Source organism: Pyxicephalus adspersus, chromosome 1 (assembly GCF_032062135.1).
Source record: "Pyxicephalus adspersus chromosome 1, UCB_Pads_2.0, whole genome shotgun sequence".
Taxonomy (NCBI): domain Eukaryota; kingdom Metazoa; phylum Chordata; class Amphibia; order Anura; family Pyxicephalidae; genus Pyxicephalus; species Pyxicephalus adspersus.
Window position 1 is genome coordinate 135,321,528 of NC_092858.1, and position 22,215 is coordinate 135,343,742.

Sequence of the window (22,215 nt, forward strand, 5' to 3'; positions counted from 1 at the left end):
TTCCATTTAATGGTGGCCCCCTCTCCCCCCACTCCTTTCCTAATCTAATCAGAGGATTACATTTTTATGCCAAAGTTTTTATTAATATGAATTTTATATTGTTTTAATTCAAAGAAGATGACATTCAATAATGTTTATATGTATCTGCAGTTTAGCTTTAAAGCAGAAAAACAGTCTTGGCACTGGAATACACATCAAAACTGCCTGTTGCTCCTTAACAGAGCAATTCAAATACAAAAAACAGATTGCTGCAACTTAGATGGAAGTCATAAAATTTTAAACCCACCCCGCACACCTGAAAGCAGAATATGTTATAATATTTATGGCACTGAATCATTCCTTAATTTGAACTGTTCATGCGCCTATGTATGATCTCTATTGACTTAGCTAAACTATATCATGACTTGAGTTGGGTGGTATTGAAGTAGATTTAAACCCAACATCTAAAATGCTACTATACTTTACAAAGTAAGTCTCAATCTTTTTTTTCTTTTTTCTATCCTGTGTTGAGGGTTCTTGTTCAGGCATTGTCAGTTATGGGGTGACAAAGCTTAATACTAGTTTTTAAAATGGTGACCTCCTTTTCACGCCAAAAGGCTTTTCCTGTAAACACTACAAGTGACCATGCCAAACTTTCCAGCACATGTCCTGCCAATGTCACCATGAGGAGACCCACTCTGAACATTGATGGGCAGTAGCTGTTGGAGCTTACACATAAGAAAGAGGATCAGTGGTGGAAGGATTTATGAAAAAAATTCAGAAGACATTCTCCATTCCCAACCCCCCACACCTACTTTTGCAGAATGATGCTAGACTATATGCTTCAAACTGACAACAAAGGTAATGAATATACTTTCTCCCTTACTGTAACCTATATAACGGGAAGTAAAAAGTCTGCCCAATAGGACAGAGTGGAAAAAACATGACAGAGGTTCTAATCGGACCCTAATTCATCCTAAAAGGGAAAAAAATACTGGCTTTCTAAATGCTTTTTTAAGCAGTTCTACCAAGTGCTGGGTCTGAATATATCCATTACGACTTTACAAAGCTAAACAAATACTTTTAAAATCTGCCAACTTCCTTTCATTTTACAGCACAAGAGTTGGAAATATCAACTTGAAAAGTATTTCCATGATTCTGGAGTTTCTATGATTCTGAGTGCCCACAAATGATTCTAACTGCTCCAAGTAGAAATAGATTTCAAAGATCTGCTTCTCAGTTTTTAGCAAATTAGTGACTGATTTCAGAATTCATCTGTAGCTCCACCTGCTGGAAAAACTGAAATTGTCATATCATTGCAATATATCATATGTCACACTGAAAGACTAATCATTTCTGTTCAAAAAAAGATCATGATGTGTTTACTAGGAAGAAGTAGAAACGCCTCCAGGTCCTGTTATATTATACTAGATTCCCAACCTTATAGATATGTTGTGCTTCTTTAGCCCATCAGTCATCACACAAACAGTTAGAAGCAATACAGTCACTGCCTCTCAGGCACCAGTAAATTATTAAATTAAAATTGTTTAATAAATAAAATGTGTTGATTACATTAAATAAACAGTAAACTGTTTACTGAGCAGTTGTAACAATGGTTATTAGGCATTAGTGGGTGTTTGAAAAATCTTTGCAGTGGAAAAGTGTATTAAGGAAGCTGAACGATGCCATTTCTTTGTACATAAATTACTCCTCAGTGCTGGTGACGTATCTCAGGTGCCAGTCGAATAATTAGTTGTATTGTGTTTTTGCTAATGTAATGGCTTATCTTGGTTGTACACAGCTACAGCTTGATCTGCTGGTTTTTGAGGTCTTTCTTATGAGAAGTCAGGTTATTAACTGGGGTAGGTGGCTTCTTTCCATCAGCGTACAATGGTCTACTAAAACTCAAGGCTCAATATGTTTGTCCAACAAGATCGACTGACTGCACCTATTAGTTTACCAGCACATTCCACATTGGTACAGTAAGCAAAGACTAGAAAAGACTGCCATGATTATTTGTTGAAAGCAGACGAACCCACAGCTCAAATTTTTCTATAGTAAGGTTTTAAAATCCACAAATTGAACATCAGCAAGCAGCAACAGCCAGAGTTGGTCTGATTTATGAAAGCTAGAGAAAAATAAAATTTCTGTGGTCTATAGCCAATAATCACATGTATACTTTTATTTTCAGGCGAAATCTGATTGGTTGTTATAAGCAACATACATTCCTGAATTATTCCTTTGCCTTTTTCTTTACTGTGTATGTTTTTCATCAATCTAAAAGCAGCGCACTGGTGTGGACTGGTGTGTATTCAGGTATTTAAAAACTAAGGCAATAAACCAATTAAGTACATAATGAATGTACACAAACCATAACGATGTTATTTAATTACAAAAGTCTCTTAATTTCTTATTAGGAGATCTCTGTTGGGGAAGGAGTTAAGCGGATTCTCATCCTTTTACTTAACACCAAAATGTGTAGGGTTTAGACTGCTCACTGAAAACTTGGATGTGCAGTGGATGGTTTTCGCAATGTGAAATAAAAGTGGTGGGAGTGTGAGGTCAGAGGGGTATCAAAAACAAGAAAAATCTGTAATCACTCACAAGTGGTAAGCCACTGGGCTTACAACCAGCTTTGGAAATGTTTTTTTTGAAAAGCATAATAAGCTTAGTTGAGGCCAAGCAAAGCTGAGGCCTCTAACACTCAGGCAGACGCCTTCACAAAGAAATCATAACACCATATAATACAGACTCAAGGACCCGAATAGAAAGCCTCGCCTCGTATGAGATCGGCTACATTTCAGCAGTTGACATAGACCCTTGTTTACCAAGGAATTTCCTAGAGATTCAATATCACTGAAAAACTGGGGCTGGATAGGGATTAACTCCTGCTGTAATAGAGACTATGAAATTTGTAATAAATTATTTGGTGCCAACATTACTGTATTAACAGCAACTGAAAATTAAAGCATACATAAACTCAAAATTTTCACTTTACATAAAAAGGGTGGACTGCCTGTGGGATTAAAGGTACGTGTATTTTCTTTGTTTTGGGGACTTTTGGGTTTAGTTCCTCTTTAAGAGTAAGTCACAAACTTCAAAGTGAAAACATAGACATTTTATTAAGATTGGGTGGGCTATTGTTAAGTTTTCCCTAGAGAAAAGAAAAAAAACTGCTACACTGGACGGTCTAGTCCTGATATTTAGACTGGACACTTATATTTGGTAAAAAAAAAAAAACGAAAGTGGAATGCTATGTTGATACACATCATAAAATTATCTTTAGATGAGATGGGGTACTAATTGATTTGGTAATGTAGTGGAGCTTGTTAGCAATTTAGCTGCCAGTAAAATTCTCCATATAAAAAAGTGCCAATGAGCTGCTCAAACCCATGTGGCTGTGCACAGTGCATTGGTACAGTATTTTGTTGGGGCAAGCAGAAGGCAACCCAGATATTCATTCTATTTTTATTAGGAGCTCTTTCACGAACAACTTTAATCTACTAAGAGCCATTTTACTGCAGTTTTTTAAATAGCCACAAGTGGCTTTTTCATTTTCGATGCCTAACCACCTATACAAAGATAGGAGAAATATCTATATTTTTATGCATATTAGAAAGTAAATATACTAATCACATCTCCAAATAAGTAAAATTTTGGAAATGGGTAGAACTAGCTAATTCATTCAGAGTTCATATTTATGGCATCCTCAGATGACTTGTCCAGGTTGTCTAAAGTGATAACATCACCACAATATTAAAAAGCTCCAGGAAAATAAATATTATCTTTATCCGCAGTCAGAATTGTCAATATAAATAGAAGTATGCGACCACTTCATTTTTTTTTTTAATAATAATAATAATAATAATAATAATAATAGCAGAAGCCATATTTAGGAATGTTGCTTTTCTTGTGCTGTATCAGATTAAGGTATGAAAGATAGCGATATTCAGTTTTGGATTTTAAAAAAAGGAGATCCTGGCGTACTAGTGGAATACTTGTAAATCTCAGCTTTTTCATGAAACATTTGCTTAAATTTCTCAAAAAAAAAAAAAAATACACTGCCCTATTGATAAATACTAATAAATGACCAGTCAGGAGACAAAGCAAAACAGTGACATTAGGGACTTACTTCTGACCGTAAAGTTGCCTTCATACAGGCCTGGCAGATTGGGCCACTGCGAGAGAAGTTTAAAGGAACACGACGTGTCCGGTTCTGGCAGGTCTGCTCTTCACATACTAGCCAGCCCTAAAAAAAAAAAAGGTATCAAAATAACATTAATATATTAGGCTCCCAATCAGATTTCAATAATAAGCACTAAACATCAAATACACTAATTTTTCACATTATATACTGGGTCAGGAAATAAACAATTAGCTAGTTGTACTAACTTATGCAAAACTTTTAAAATGTCAGCAAATTGTGGAAAAGTTGTTGAGTAATGTCACTGTTGCATGCTCCTCTGTAACTAGAACCATGCAAACCAATGCTACGATGTAGGTTTACTATGGTCGCGTTTTGCGCACTTTTAATTTTTTCCATCAAGCAGGCATTCTAGGACATACAGGTCTGAAGTTCTGGAGTTGAATGCAGTAAGAGAAGCCAAATGCACAGAACACATTACTACCCCTGTAGTAGTCAGTGACTGCAACTTTCAAAAAACAGGGGGAAAATATGATCATTACATTTCTTGGATCTTTGAAAAAATAATAATTTGCACCTTCTCTTGGACTACCAAGCCACTGAAAGAACAGAAAATACTTCAGGGTATGGGGGAATTATGGGAATCCTCACCCTTCCTTATTTGTGACAGCTTTAATGCACGGTAATGGGCGCACAACATGAGGGCAGGAAGACATTCTATAACCCTATATAAGCTCTGACTAGAATGACTGCAAACTTACACAGGATTTTATTTGTTGGGTCAAGGTAGGGGAATAAAAGCAAAGAGGAGGAAGAAGTAAGATCAGCTGGGGTGGGGGATTTTTAAGGTATCTACCCCCTACCAAATATCATTGGACCACTCCATTTTATCCTCGATTTTCAGTTCCCTCAGCTATGGAGTATTGGCATTACGTGTGTTTCCTAGTGTAGTCTGTATGCACAGAGGTAATGAGACAGGGCACAATAACATTTTCAGAAGAAAACGCACAGCATACTTCGGGCACTTTTTACCAACCAGGTCTGCCTGCACTGCATAGAGAAGCACAACGATTACCTCACCTAGTCCAAACTATGCTATGTAATGTAAACGAAAAGATTTTGTTCATAAAATGTAATTGACGGATATAGAAAAAAGGAACCGGGGAAGGTAAAAAAAAAAAGCAGAATAAATTTCAGCTTTAAAGCAAATTCATTTATTTCCCCTATATTGAGAATTGTTCATCTTAATATCAGTGTAGGACTGTTTATTTTAGCAGTAGCATAACAGATTTACCAATGGAAAAAAATCACTACTTATCTCATTTTCAATGCTATTTTTTTTCTTGCATCATTTTTATATATTCCAAAACATCTAGTTCTCAAAAAATAGATGTGGTCAGGAAAAGGGCACAGTAATCATACTAGAAATTTAAAGACAACACATGAATACAATCAGCTGTAATACATGGGCAAAAATACAGCCAGTGCACCTGTGTTTAAACACAAACAGCAACTATATCTCAGGTAAATAGGCTGACACACATCATTTGTATGGAAGACATAATGTAATTTGTAGCCATTTCCTTACAGTTATAATTACTATTAAAGAGGTCTGTGTGTTTATCACATTTCTATTCAATTCCTATTTAGGTATGTTTACACTTCATATCTGGTAATCTCCTTGCACAAATGACAATAACTAGCATTATCATTAGTGGAAATTAAAATGAAATACAAAGAGGACATCATAGGGTTCATGCATTTTACATACTGAAAACTAATCACATTACAGATGCTGGGTGTTTTTATTGTGTAAAATACCCTAAAGTGAAAGGTATGTCCCTTCAACATTTACCAATGATGGGTCACAGATGCTTTGGGCTGATTTCTCTATTCCTACTATATCCATTCAGCATTATACCAAAGAGACTCCAATGGAGCATCTTTGAAAAAACGGCATCATGATCTCATAAAAGTTATGAAAGCACTTAAAAGCCAGCTAGAAGTCAACTCTTGCCTCATTCCAAACAAAACCCACTTTACTAGTATTGGCATCACAGGAAATTTACATATATAAAGAGACACAAACTGAACACTGTAACCTAATTAGACACAATGGGTCTGATTTATTAAACTTCTCCAAGGCTGGAGAGGATTTACTTTCATTAGTAAAAATGGGTGATCAAGCAAACCTGGAATTGGTCTGGTCAGTTTTGAAAACGTTAGCAAAAGACTTTTGGGAAATCCTTTAAAGAGCTTCACTTATGAAAGTGTATCCTCTCTACTCCTAGAGAGCTTGAATAAATCGGGCAATATACCTCAAAATATAAAAAAAAATTTGTGTTATACCAAAGCAACCAAACACTGCATTAGAAACACAAAAATGGGCAACAGGAACCATTGTGACTACAGACATATGATGCTGGTCACCTACCTCTGCATGACCTGTACATTTGTGTTCAAATATTTTAACTATCATTTTTGACAAAAATTACTGTAAATTTGTTACAAGATTATTTAGTGAATTTAATATGTTCCTGTTTTAGTATCTGTCCTATAAATATTGCAGCCTCTCAGCTCAATTTACCAAAACCAAGCTGTCTACAATATAGTGGTATGGTATTAGATATCACCATAATGTATATAGAAGAGTAAGCTAAAATGAATCGTCATACAGGTATATAATTCTGTTCGAAAGAGTTATGTATGAACTGCGCTGTATTTTTTATGAACATCTAAAAGCCAAGTGGTATACTCTCAAAGCTTTTCTTTCCTTCACAGAAGTACTCTATTCACCTCTGTCAAAGCAAACTACCTTCTCTGCAATAAGGGGTCACCACTTACTACAACAACTTATTGAAGAAACCTTTCAGAGCTTTGTCTGGTATCAATAAATCAAAACCGATTGAGGGATCATGCAAATGGCCTAAAGAATTGCACATTAAACTGGGCAAAATAATTACAAATCTGTCATAGAAAAATATGAGTATACTAAAATATAGTTATACTAGAAAAACAATTCTTTTGAAGTAAAGACAAAATATAAGGGAACTTGAACATGTTAGATTAAATAGGAGAAACATTCTTTCTTTCTGCATGAACATGTTTCATGGTAAAGATTGGACCCTCCACCAGGTGCTTTCCCTGCTTGGGAGATTTACTCCTCTATAAGTCCTAATGACCACCACTGTCACCAAGACCAGCAATGGGAAAGCTCTAATTACAAAGTCATGAGAGCAAGAGGCAAAAGAAAATTTACGAATGGGACATTTTGGTGACATTTGTTTGAATATGGGAATTCCTCCCACTTTGTAGAAATTTCTTCTCATACCCTGCAGCATCTATAGATTAAAATTGAAGGAAACCCTCCATGGCTAGTCCAGAGACTGCACAAAGTAACCCCTCCCTATTCAAAACAGGAAAAAAGTTTTAGCTACGCACACATTTTAAGTCATATAAGGAACCTTGAACATATTGCTCGTTTTTGGGTCTGTTAATAATACAATGTGTGCTTTGTTACTACAGTGGCTTCAGAAAGTATTCAGACCCCCTTTCCTTTTTTCAGCTTTGTTATGTTGCAACCTGACACTACAGTAATTTTATTTTTTTCCTTCATTAACAGAAACTTCGTACCCCATAATGACAAACTGAAAACAGAATTTTAGACAATTGGACTGTGGAACAGGTTTTCATTGAGGATATCTCTGTACTTTGCTCCATTAGCTTTCCCTAAACTCTAACCAGCATCTCCGTTTCTGCTGTTGAAAAACACCCCCACTACACAATGCCGCCGCCGCCGCCACCATGCTTCACTGTTGAGATGGTATTGGGCGAGGATTGAGTAGTAGCTTGTTTTCCTCCAGACAATGTTTAGAATTAAGGCCAAACACAACCCTTGTTCATCACAGTGAAAGTCCTCCAGGTACCCCATCCAAGGACTAGAACACTACAATATATAACATTTGTTTGTAAGTTTAAAGGTACTTTAAAGGAAACATAATTTTATTATATTTTGTTTTAATGGGATCATGCTTTTTAATTGTGGTTGTTATAATAAATGATTCATAAGGAGTGGAAACAGGAGCTATAATATGGCAGTCTGTAAAAATGCACGTGTCACGGCAAAAATGCAAAGGTTGCCCAAGCTGGTGTCATGCTGAAAATGCAAATTGTCCGTCTGTGTGTTTTTTATTCTTTGACCCAGAGTCACTGACCCAAAAGTGCATTAACCCCCCTGGCGGTATTCCTGAGTGTGGCTCGGGTTGAATTTTACATGCAAAAAGCGGTAACCCAGAGCAACAATCAGGTTAATGAAAAAAAAGTTGCTGAGACAAACAGGTACGCTGCACAACAACTAGCTGCTCCACACCTGAGGTTTGCAAGAGGCAGAAAGTGGGAACCAGTGACCAAAGATGACATCTGGCTATTTCTGGGCTAAGTGATACTTCAGGGAGTGCTGGGCAAACCACTGCAGAAGTGGTATTGGTATACCAATAAAATACTTGCCACTCCATTCATTGCCACAGTCATCCCAGAGTACAGATTTACCCTGATCATGAAGTATCAACACTTTGCCTACAATGAAGAGTTTGATGAACTACTCATCCTGCACCTAAGCTCAAAAAAGTTCGGGAAGTATCTCAAATGATTCTTAAAAATTTCCAACAGACCAGAAAGAGACATCAGCATTGACGAAAGTCTAATGGCCTACAAGGGGAGGTTCAGCTGGGTACAAAGACAGCGCGATTTGGCATGAAATCCTACATGCTGTGCGAATCGTCAACTGGCTACATATTGAAGTCAGTCCTTTACACTGGAAAGGGGGCAAAATTCAACCCAAAATACAGCAACTATGGAATGGCAACATCTTCTGTTCTCTTACTCATTGAACCATTGCTAAATCTGGGCTTAGTGTCACAACCGACAACTTTTACATTTCTCTTGAACTTTATGAGTTTCTGCAACACAAAACAGATGTGTATGAAACCGTTAGGGTTAACCGGTGCAACCTGCCATCATTGTTTGCAAAAAGGAAGCTGAAGACAGGAGAAATTGTTGCCTGGCAGAAAGGCAAAATGATGGCCCTCCGATAGCATGACAAAAGAGATGTGTGCCTGATGAGTACAGTCCATAGTGCCTCCACTGTTATGGTATGTACAAAAGGTGGGAAAGAAATATTGAAGCCACAAGTGGCGATTGACTACATAACACCATGGGAGGTGTCGACAGAGCTGACCAAGCAATGACATTCTACACATGAATGAGGAAACAGCAAAAGATTTTCAGGCATCTTGTTGACCAATGTTTGTGGAATGCCTACATTTTCTGCAAGCAAGAGTGCCAGGCCTGTCATTTTGACTTAATTAGGAAAGTTTCCGAATCTATGGTCAATAACTACCAAACACCATCAATGGCTGTGAATAGACTTGGACGCCGTGTTGTTGCCGTTGTCAACCCGGAATGCCTGACTGGTCGTCACTTCATCGACTACATCCCACCACTGAAAAAAAGGCAGCACCTACAAAGATGTGCGTGGTTTGTTGCTCAAAGAAGGATGACAGTGGAAGGAAGATCCCAAAAGAAACCAGGTTTTATTGTCCCGATTGTGACGTTGGACTTTGTGCAGTATCGTGTTTTAAAATTTACCATACCGGAGATGTCTACTAGACCAGTGGTCACCAACCGGTGGCCCGAACATTTTGGTGATCCACAGCTCTGGCCCGTGCCTCCCCAGACCAGAGCCGCGGACCATGTCCCCTGTACAGATACCTGGCTCAGGGAAGTGGGCGGGCTGTGTCCCTGGACATAACCCACCCACTCTCCCATCACAGGCTCAGATCTGCAATAAGAGTGGGCGGGGTTATGTCATGATGACTTCACTACTGGGGACAGGTTTCTCCCCCTTTGATTGATACCCGGCTAGCCGCACATGCATGGTCAGGAGCCAGTAATTTTAGTGGTCCGCGGAACTGAAAAGGTTGGCGACCACTGTACTAGACTAGAATTTTTAAATTACATTGTTATATTATTAAATATATTTATTATATTATAATTTATGATTTGTATTTCAAACTTTATCATACCTGGGAGTTATTCCTAAGAATTACAGGCCTACAATAATAAATACCAAATTTCCATGCAAAACAAATGCCAAAACGCCAGGGAGGTAAACAAAAATCAGAAGAAAGTTCAATTTCCTCGTCAATTTACTTGTTGTGGCTAAGTGATTCCGAAAACATTGATGCCACGTGGGTCAGAATGCTTGGGAGAAAACTAGAATTTCCCGAAGGAGAGGTCAGAAATGGCAGCATATATTTTTTTCAAATAACAGATTTCCTTTAGAGTCTGCTTTAAAAAAAATCAAGTTCATCTGCTTTACAACTAATTTTGTCATTTTGTGAAGCTCAAATATTTAGGATATTTAATATAATAGGCAGGGCCTTTTATGCTGGTAAACCATAACATGGCTTGACATGACATAACATCAGAATTCTTTTTTTCTGAAAACAGATTAAAACAAGATACGGATTTAAAATGATCTAGAAGTTTCCCAATGTTCTAGAACTAAATATTATGTTGGTTCAATTTTGGTTCCCTGGTTCATTCTTTGTACTCTATTACCATGCTAATGAAACATTGGCAGCATTATATTAGACTCATTGATGTCATTACTTTAGGTTCATGCTTTTTTTTATAAAAAAAATAAAATATTTGGTGGGAGGGAATGTAAATATCTTTCTAAAAATAGAAATCTAATTCATGGTTCTGTTCTGTAAAACCCTGGGGTTTATCTTGAAGTTGTTCCTGTTCCAATCAACCTTTTTGTGCCTGCACAGTTCTGAGGCCAACACACCTCTTGGTAGACTCAGGTGCATGAAGAAGAGGACCTTTTTTAGGCTTACTGTAAAGTCCCACTGGCCAATAGCATTTTTCCGATTGACAGATTATAGCAGGGGATCCCCAACACCTGAAAATTATTTAAAGGATCTCTCAAGGGTGTAAGGGTTAAGACAGACTGGGCTAGGTTATATTAGGTGGAAATGAGGCAGGACCTATCTGAATGCTGCAGCCTCTCATACTGTATGCAGTGAAATCAGGGTTCAGCAGAAAGGGCCCATTAGCAGGTTAGAGCATTAGGCCACATAAGAGGAGCAAACTTATAACTCTGAAAACGCCATTGTTTGCAAATTTAGTTAAAGGCTAAAACTCTGAAAAGCGCAGTAGCAAATGTTTTTGTTACAAGAAATAAACATTGACATTTATTAATTCATTCATACAAAGGTCCTAACATTGGTCAGCTTATGAGCTTCAAACTAAGTACCTTTTACAATGTTTTATGCTAATGGAAAAAGTATAATTCCATAGCTTTTAGACTGTCACACTTACCAAGACATAAATTACAAGGCACAATTACCAAGGTATAAACAACCAAACATGGCACCTGTATTGCAGCACGCTGCAAAAAAAAACAAAACAAAAAAAAACAAAAAAAACAACATTGTAAGAACTACCCTTCACTGTGTTGTGCTGGCAACAATGCAGTAGGTTGAGTTTTTGGTCAGTTGTGGTGCAATAGGCAGCCTGTTCTAATGCTACATAACACATAAATGTGTGCTAAAAACACAGAAACACTCTGCCCCGGAGTAAATGGGTCCTAATACTACTGTTCATTTTGGTTGCAGCTTCTCTGCTGTGTAGCCATTTACATTTGAGGGAATGGAATGTACGAATAGCAAAATTTAGAACATGTTTAAAAAAGGATAAAAAACCTTACATCATTAATACTTCTTGCCTACACAAAACATTTTTAATGTAATTACACATTACATAGAAGAACATGTTCTGTATTGGTACATTTTGTCAGCACCAAGAACTGCATTAATGACACCTTTGATTGACGCTGGTGGGTATAGTTCAGGTACATAAATGCTGTAATATCTTTTCACAGGACTTTAAACATGACTTTATTAGATTTTGTACAAAAGGATTATTGTATGTATTGTCAAATCCCACTAATAATTTGTGTACCAACCTAATGGTCATACTATATCATTACATGGCAGGCAGGGGACTAGGCAAGAAAATGGTTAAAATGGTAACTAGGGCAGAAAATTACTGGGCAATGTTTGTTCATTTAACTTTAATTATTTTGTCCTTGAGAACGATGCTAATGAAACCGAATTTCTTCTGTGCTTTTGAAGAATGGTTTCAATGGACTGTAAACAGGGCCAAGCTGAGACAAGGGAACTGGCTGAGCTGGGGGTTGCTAGGTGATGCAGAATGTAAACCCACAAACTCGTTAAAGTTTTACTTCGTTTTGAGAAACTCTCTCAGGCCCTCCAAAATTTTTAGAAGACTGCAAATTCAGGGGGCCATTTAAAGGCAAGCATCCCAAGAGATTTGTTAGACCTTGATCAACCCCCAAGTGACAGATACGGCAGGAAACAGAAATGGCAAACACTAAAACCAAACAAGCTAATTTAGGCTGGAAAACAGCAGCACGGAATACACATAACTCTCCAAAGTCTTACCTCCTACCATGTGTTTTTGGCATACATACTTTTCCCCATGTGTTTGCTCATGTAATGCGCAGGGTTTTCTTTCTACATTGATGGGTGGTCCTTACTCCTCGATGTGTTAGTGCTGTTCTGGACAGTAGATTAAGCCACCATGCAATCCTAGAAGGGTGAGCTCATAATGGCCCAGAGTGGCATTTACACTTCAAGAGTAGAAGATAGGGCAAGAAAAGAGCCAAGTATTTCAGCAAGAAATCAATTTGTTATTATAACAACCAGTTTTAAAATTTATTTTAATTTATATACTGATGTTTGACTTTGAAGAATTTTTTGTGGGGTAATGTCAACATTTTGCAGTTACTGGTAAAATCAAAATGTATAAATACAGCCTGACATTTTCCTATAATAAACACCTCTGTCTAGGTTTGAATGTCACCCATGTTTACTCTGGGGGGTTGCCATCTGTTTGGTGCCCATTTTACTTGGACAGAAGGTGCCAAGATTTTCTAAGACATCATTTAGCGACAGCCAATGCCAGATTTTTAAATGACCAATTGCTCACAGGACTACTGTAGCCCCCTGCAGAGACACCTTCTTCTGAGCCCATTCCCATTACATCTCTATAGAACAGTCTGTATAGTGACCAACAATTATTTTAAAAGACAGAAATTGAGTGCTTGTGCACAGATTTAGACCGTCTAACTGGTTGTCAGTGCTAATTTTGTTGCATTGCATTTACTTTCTCTCCGAGTCCTGCTGCAGTACAATTGGGGGCAGGTCCATGACAACCCAGGCTCCGCGTAAAAAAGGATTTAATGATGCTGGTTGTCATTCAATTTGTTACAGAGAACATGTAATGGCAGAAAAAAAATACTGCAGGGGACATCTCCAGACTAAAGGAAAGTATGGTAGCAAAGCTTCATTCATATATTATATCTTTTATTGTGCTGAATTATTTTACATTTTTGTCTTGAGTTTTGTTTTAATATAAATATAGGAGAAGCCATCTGTTTTAGTCATCTCCTTAATAGGTGTGCACAGTAATGTTTACTGTGATAACATTTGAAACACCTGTTTCAAGCTAATCAGATGTGATGGAGTGAAGTCAGTGCCATTTGACATTAGTAGTCAGTAAAGCTGAGTAACTGCAATGAAATACAGATTCCACTAGAGGCAGAAAACAAAAGTTGGTGTACAGCTAGTCCCCAGGTTAAGGACATTCAACATACGGACGCCTCCTAGATACGAACGGAGCTTCCCTGCTGTTCTGTGCAGGAGGCAGGCTGGAGGGGGCAAGGGGGGTGGTTTGCATGACTTGCAGAAGAAAACTTTTGCTAAACACAACTGAGGTTGTGGATGATCTTAGGAGTGGAGCTGATCTGTAACATCTTTTACTCTTTAATGACCAAGATAAACTCTGCAGCTGTTTCTTCTTGCATATCAAAGCACAGCTTGCTCCAGAAATTTATAAATGTCAAGGCTGTTCAAGGTTTTTTTTTTTTTTTTTTTCCCCTTAAAGTAACTGACACCTCACTGCCTAATATGTTGAGACAAACATCTGTCCTAATTGCATTTATTAAAATACTGTATCTGTTCCAACATAAAAATGTAACTTAAAAACAAACCTACAGTCCCTATCTCAAATGTAACCCGGGGACTACCTGTATATGTTATAGTACAACAGGAATGTGGTAATAAAATCCCTAAAGCAGAACTAGGTATGTATGATCAGGCAGGGAACAGCAATATCTTTTCTGCAATATTTCCTCCTACCTGCCTGATCTCTATGGGTATGCAGCAAAAGGCTGAGATGCACATGTGTAGCATCAGATTGGCTGCCAGGATAACACCTATCACGGCTTCCCTTGTACATACCAGCAATGAATGAGTTATGTTATCCCAGCCCAGCTAATCAAGATGGTCGAAGATCGTCTCCAGAAAGAAGATGGTAGAACCCTGAGAAGGAATGGGGACAGCCAAATATTACAGGTTTAGATCTGCTTTAAATTAAAATTTACTTGGAATGCTTCAGGGTAAACATTATGTTTCTCTTTCAAACATTACTGCTGTGGAGTAGCCCATTCATTTGCAGTGGCAAAAACTATCACATTTTCGTCAGTGCACACGTGGCGCTAGGTGCAATGGAAGTACCAATCTGAATAGCGTACAAGTGTCAATGGGCCTCCATGTTCTACCAGGTGCTAAAGAGTGTCTAAGACCGGGTAATCGCTAACACAAGCAGAACCAAGAGGTTGTATTTAGCTATTCTATATCAGAGTTGTTAAAGACTGCTGTCATTGGTGTACAGTATTATAAACCTGAGATACCATAATAAATAAACCATATTTATATAGCCTCGGTGCTTTTAAACCTGTGTCTTATTTTCCAGCCACACTGACATTTCCTAACTGAAGCATCTGTGAAATACATGTAGTACATTTCCTGTAATGTCTATTTGTGTAGAGCCGCCAAAGACAAACTTTCCAATCTAACTGTTGGTTGTAAGTGAACTTTGTCCCCAGCAGAGGAGCCACTGATGAGAGATTGTTCACTGAAAGCACTTTATTAGATCATCAGTCAGAGGGTTTCACATGCACAAGGCTGAAACGCAGAACGCCGGTGGTAATATACCATGGAGCTAGTAGCAAACTGCACACACTGCTGAGAACTTTCCATGTACTGAACTCTTGAAAAAAGCACCCTCTCCGCAGCTTAAATGCAGCTGCCTTTTTTCAATGCAGCAAATGGGTAAATTTGACAAAAAAGCCACCATTAAGACTACATGAAAGGCTCAAGGCAACATCCTTTCAAAGCTTTGTACTTCAGTAATCAACAGATGTACTTATTCACCCCCTTCCCTCCTCCCTACCAAACCCGATCAAGAACTATTTCTGAATGGTAGGAAATAATTCCACTTTGTACATCTTTTAGTTAATCAAGACTTTCTATTCAGCAATTTGACCTTTTGTTCAAAACAGGATTATCAGTTTTTTCGCCAGTTACCAAGGGCGACTCGCATGGTGAACATAATTGCAATAATTTGCAAAACACCATGGCAACCCACATTACAACTAGGTAAATACTGGTCTTTTGTGCTACATTGTTATTTTCAGAGATGCTGAAGTCAAAGAACGAGTGACAAATGAACACAAAATTTATATTTGCTTTGTCTCAAAAAGAGAAGAAAATTGATAACGAGAAGGGGGGGGGAGTCAACTACAGCTGTAATTTCTAACTTGATTAATTAGGATGGTAACAGTCCTTAACAGTATATTCAACAAACAGCCCTGACTTTGTCTCTCCACCCACCTCTCCCCTCCACAGCACCACTAGCCTTGCCCTCCCCTCCTTTTCACCTCCACCCCAGACACATTTTTTCAGCCTGGAGAACAAACATCCCCATTTGCTCTTTTTTTCAACTTAATAGAATCCTTAATTACGGAATACTGTTCCCCTGCTCTTCATTACACTGAAAACAGACTGCCACGGCAGACAAGGGCTAGCCACAGTCATCTCGTCTGCTCCTCTTGGACACAGCATGCTTGATGATGGACCGCATTTCTTAGCGCATCGGCAGCTGTTCCACTGCAGACAAAGAAGTGAGAGAAGGGGGGAATAAACCCGCTACTTAACTTTCCATCACTACAGCTCCTAGGCAGTATTTTACCAAAGTCTGAAATGAGAAAACATTCCAAACGAAGAGTCTGTGCTGAGGAAATTCTTTGCCTTAAATCCACTTATCAAGTAACTTACAGAGGGGAAATGACAATAAGCCTTTAAACAATTTAGAAAGTCAACTGGTGCAGTTACTTATGCATGCTTCCAACCCACACAGATAATTAAAGGCCAAAGAAGAAGAAAAAAACAAAAAACACACGTGTATAAATCCATAAAGTGTTTTTGAAACCTGTAGCAAATTAGACACATCATGATGGACAGAGTACATCAAATATGATCTCTATGTGAAAAAGTTACAGGTCAATTCCAACTGAAAATGTACTGCATATGCAAGGAAGTGAAGGCTTAGAACATGTCAGGTTCTCATGCATATGACAGAAGAGATGGGGACACAAACACAAAGTGATGAAGAGATAAAACGTCTAATAACAACCTGGTAATAAGTGAGGCGATTTCGTCCTAAAGATGTCAAATCCAAAACTAAAAGCCAGAAACAAAATTAAACTTCTCACCAGATTTTGGCTTTAATTTTAAAGAAAAGCAAGACAACAGCAGATTTTGTACAATCAATCTTTTGATTAACACACACCTACAATCAGCACAACATGACAGGTACACATTTATTCCTTGGTTCACCAGTACTGATTCTTGTCATCTTTTGCCCTCCAACCTCTTCGCCGTACAAGCAGGGAAGTGATCTAGGAAGCAATAGAGGGTTCCTCTGGTTGTGTAGCATGTTTACAATCATGTGGCTGAACAGTATGACAGTTAGAATTGACATTGAGATGCAGTTAAAAAATATCAAATAAAATTGTATCATCTGTAATTCAGCAGTAATGTAAGTAATATGTAATATGTAATAGAGTAGCACTCCGCAAAGCACAGTAAAAAGTGCACCACCCGGCACTTTTCAGCAACCACCTGGCTGTGTTTGGGTGGTTAATGAGTTGGGTCACAATTCTGGGGCTACCACCCACCTACAATTTCTTCCCACCCAGCTTAAAAAAATTCTGGGTTGAGCACTGGTGCCCCTCAAGTCAGTTTAAGTTACATCAATAATTTTTTGCCTATCTGTGGGTGTGACATTGTTTTCCCCAGCCAACAATGAAAATGACCACCACGCTAATATACTGTGAGCTGTGTATTCTGTTATTATAAATTTTTCCATTTAGAGTTACCAGGGAATTCAGTTTGGTGTCCCTTAAACCCCACATGTGTACAGCCAAAATAAGTTATCGTTTTACTAATATAAAATCATAAAAAATAGCAAGCAGCTCATAAGTTTAGAAAAGAGCAACTAATAGTATTAAAGTGTTGTGTATGCGTCACTGCAGCCCAGTATAGTGGGAATACGCCCCCACATGTATTTATATTTAATTTAAATCTATTGTTTTGCCACAATTTATTGCATGCTGGAAACTTATTCTAATTTTATTATTCATCTGTGGCAAAATAAAATAAAACTGATACAAACACATTATTAACAGTTAGGTTAAGTAACATGAGCCCATAAAATTAACCTTTTAGGAAATAATACAACATCTATGCTTGCAAGGTCTAACATAATTTTGCCTCCGATAGACACACACAGCTACAAAATCAAATTAGACCAGTGTTTCTTAACCAGGGTTCCTCCAGAGGTTCCTTGAGCAATGAGCAGTTTGTGCCCAGTGTTCTCCCCAGCCTATTTTAGCCGAGTGCACCACCCAGCACTTTTCAGCAACCACCCGGCTGTTTTTGGGTGGTTAATGATGAGTTGGGTCACAATTCTGGGGCTACTACCCGCCTACAATTTCTTCCCACTCAGCTTAAAAAAATTTTCTGGGTTGAGCACTGGTGCCCCTCAGGTCAGTTTAAGTTACATCAATAATCTTTTTGGCTATCTGTAAGTGTTATATTGTTTTTTTCTGAGCCAACAATGAGAATGACCACCACGCTAATATACTTGTGCACTGTTATCAGGGGTTCCCTGAAGACCTGAACATTTTAAAAAGCTTAAGAAAGGTTGACTCAGACTGTAGTGACAAGCTTACTTTTTTTGCAGCATAAAAAAACCTACATCCCCTAAAGCTGGATTCACAATAACTTTTATCATTAGGAGCTGTCAGAATCCCATATTTGCACAGGTGCATATGTTCACAGGCACTTGTGCTCTAACAACATAAATATGAACAAATACAGATGAACTCTGTACCAGGTTTTATAAACAGTTATGTTAAAGATTAATATGCTCATTGTGAACACAGTTACAAGCTAAATACTTTCAATATTGGTGCTATAGGTAATAATTATGGATATTAAAATGTTCATGTTAGATGCACATATACGACAGATGCTTAATGTATGAGAAAATAACGTAACAGATCAAATTTTTACAAAAGGAGGAAAAAAACAGAACAGTTCTGTAACATAACAGCCATACTGTAATAAACCCTTACATGGTAAGAAATCTACAAATAATTTGATACCATTTTAGAAACTTAGGCCATGTTCTCCCATGGCTCTTGGAATCTGGGACCTAGACAACTGCCTGGACGCCTGTGCTGCTGCAATGGTTATTAAAGAACCAGTATTTCAACATTTTACAGAAGCAGGAGGTACCGAACCGCTCACTGCTAATGCCATTCATGAGTGACCATGAGTGAGGTGGTTTAAGGATGTGAGAAACTAACTGCACCACAACCCCATTGCCAGCCTGAACATAGGCATAATATCGGTCACTGCAACCAGAAAAACAATGGCTCCTTCATGACAAATGCCACAATGCACTTTGCATGCTCCTATGCACAGTGCATTGCATTACCATGATCTTTGTCAAGGAAGCTTTGTTTTAATACCTGGTAATACAACACAACAGAATGAAAAGTTGTATCAGGGCCTGGGAAGAGAGAATCAATGATTTTAGTTCACTGTTAAAAACTTTGAAAATTCAAAGCTCCTGTTAAGATCAAGTGTAATATTGTATTGTGTACTGACATTTTCCACATTTTGTAGTGTTACAACCTACATTAGTAGTTTCATCATTTGATCCACTCAGCTCACGTGCATACAAGAAATAGTGCAGGGAGATATTGTCATGATGCACAGGAAACAATTATGGTGCTGGAAGACATTATGATACCTAAATATAAAGTTATGAAAACGGCAAATAATTTTAACTCAAAGACAAACAGTTGTGTTTGTCTCCGGTGAAAATCTGACCTGGGCCCCAGAGGTTGTTCATCAATCAGCCACAGCAGAATAATGACCGCTGTTCACTCCTATGGAGAATGCAGAACAGGGAAAAAAAAACAAAAAAAAAAACTGTGTATACAGCTCTCCCTCGTTCAGCTGTCACTAGTAACATTTATGAAAGATCCTTTCCAGAAATAATTTGTTGATGTCTGTTTGAGGCTTAATGGTTACAGGAGAAAACGTCATGTGAGGTATGCACATTTCAATGAAAGTCATTTAGCTAATGAAGACACTATCTGTCCCTGAGGTCTAAGGTGTACATCACTTCATTAAATAATTGGGTGTACTGATATGTTTGGTAAAATAATGAAAAGGCAAGTATTATGTTCTTATTTTATAGGTGGAAAAAGTTGATGTCTACGTGCTGTACTTCTTTACATCACTAGTGTATATAGTGCCAGGTGAGATTTTGCTTAGATGTGTAAAATAGTACATTGTAACAATCAAATCCAGGAAATCATTGTGTCAAGAGATATATTATGGGCCAGGTGGATAAGCAGATATCAAGGTATAGCAAATATTACTGTTGTGCTGGGAAGTATTATACTTGTAGGTATTATTACTCTGATAGTTATGGATAAAACACCAATAAATCAGATCTAATTTTTAAAAATTATTTCTGTTAACATATATACACACACATCATGTATGTTCCATTTAGAGTTAACAGGGAATTCAGTTGGGTGTCCTTTAAACCCCATATGTGTACAGCCAAAATGAGTTATAGTTTTACTAATATAAAATCATATGAAAATGGCAAGCAGCTCATAAGTTTAGAAAAGTGCAAGTAATAGTATTACAAATGTGCATTTACTCCAGCCAGCAAAAAACTAAAGGAAAGTCTGTTACAACAAAAAACTGCACACATCTGAAAATATATAATGACCACACACCATATAGAAGATGCCTGATCAATCTATAACAAGCATACACATAAACTAAAAGAAACCCCCAGCACCACCTAAAGGCACAATGACAGAGGATGTCCAAATATAATATATATTCCAAGGGATTAGGTATAAAATTGTAACATTGCTATATAATCCTATACTTGCTACAACTACTTTACATTTATAAACTTCAAAAGAGGAGGCAAGAATCTTATGATACATGATCATATGGGAACCACATCAACAGATGGACTAATGTGCATGCTTCCTTCTCACATTCGTGAGACAACCGTCCCATTATCTTTGTGACTGAGCCAAGACAGTGAAAATATAAAGAACATAGAAGGTGCAATAAGTTTTTCCCTAAACATCTGAGCAGATGCATTATCTAGGATTAAAAGATTGAACCAAATCAACTGCTGGGATTCTTGATACACTCTTTAACCTTTGAAACTTTATACAAAAAGTCTAGAAGCTTGGTGAGTATCGCGGTTGCTGTTGAAGCCACTTGAAGACTGTACACAAATGATAATTGTAAATTGTACAGAAATAAACTTCTGATATGCCACAAGAACTATATAAAACTTTCTATCTATAAAAGGCTGTACTTGCGCTCCAGTCAGGTGACAGTACCTGGATCTAACAGACACAATATAAGAAAATGTTGCCATTGGTCTGCTATATAATAGCTACCAGAAAAGATATATTAATTAAACACAATCTTAGCTCTGTAATGCATAATTTGCTGTGATCCTTAGTAACAGCCAACACTTCCACTGTATCTTCATTACTGATTTTTAATAAAGAATCATCAAAAAATTGGGAACAATGTAATTACATTACCCAAGATGATACCGACATAGTACAGGCACCAAACAATACTATTTAAAAAAAAAAAAACAGGTAAATAAAGCTACATACACACGTCAAATTTTTGTGGTTGGAAAGGATCGTTCAATCCTTTCCCATGACAAAAGACTGAGAGATGCATGAATGAGCGTTGTACATACAGCACTGTTCTGCTCTATGGAGAGGAAAGGAGGGAGATCGAGTGAGTGACACCCCTCTGCGCTTTCTCCGCTCCACTTGTATTACGAATGTTCGTGGATCCACCAGGACGGATCCATGAACAGCGCCAGATGAGCGCTGTACAAACATCAGATTTTCGTCCGATACTAGCCCTGAAGCGAAAACCGGACAATCTGACGTGTGTATGAAGCCTAAGAGGGAGGGGGGATAGACCAAGAAAACGTGAAATTATGAGAAGGAAGAGACAAAAACTAAAGGAGATCGAAAAGAGGGATAAGATGAGGTCACCAACTAGCCAGTCTAAAACCACTTCATAAATCACAACAAAAGAAGATGGCTGGTTCTCTGTGAAGGTTGACAGACAGCCAAGTTTACCATACATTTCATATTAATCAGGATGCCCTGTACTATATTTTCAACCTCAAAAAAGTAGTGCCTTGCGGCATACAGTGTAAATGTATTTAATATTCTTATATCATTCTCATTGTGTAAATACATTTAGAAGTAGACCCCATAATGTTTATAGGATTTTTTTTTAGTAATATTTACAAAGGTTAGTGGAATCCATTTGTACTTGTCTTCTAGAAACGCGATTGACTGCTGGATTTTAGTTTATATTCCAAGGTAACTACATGAAATGACACTTTGGCTTTCCACATGACATCACAGCAGCAGATCATGGCCAATAAACCGTGAGAGGCAGATTTGTACAGCCCGGGTAAACTTTGAAAGACAAGGATGAAAA

At 37.7% G+C, this 22,215-nt stretch overlaps 1 protein-coding gene across 1 annotated transcript in view; it reads right to left on the bottom strand.

Annotated features, from left to right (window-relative positions):
* The window catches only part of POLA1 (DNA polymerase alpha 1, catalytic subunit), a 139,765-nt gene that overhangs the window by 33,838 nt on the left and 83,712 nt on the right, over positions 1-22,215 (bottom strand). The window contains exon 35 of the mRNA XM_072427871.1: positions 4,112-4,228. Coding sequence (XP_072283972.1) covers positions 4,112-4,228 — 117 coding nt within the window. The remainder of the gene's footprint in view (positions 1-4,111; positions 4,229-22,215) is intronic.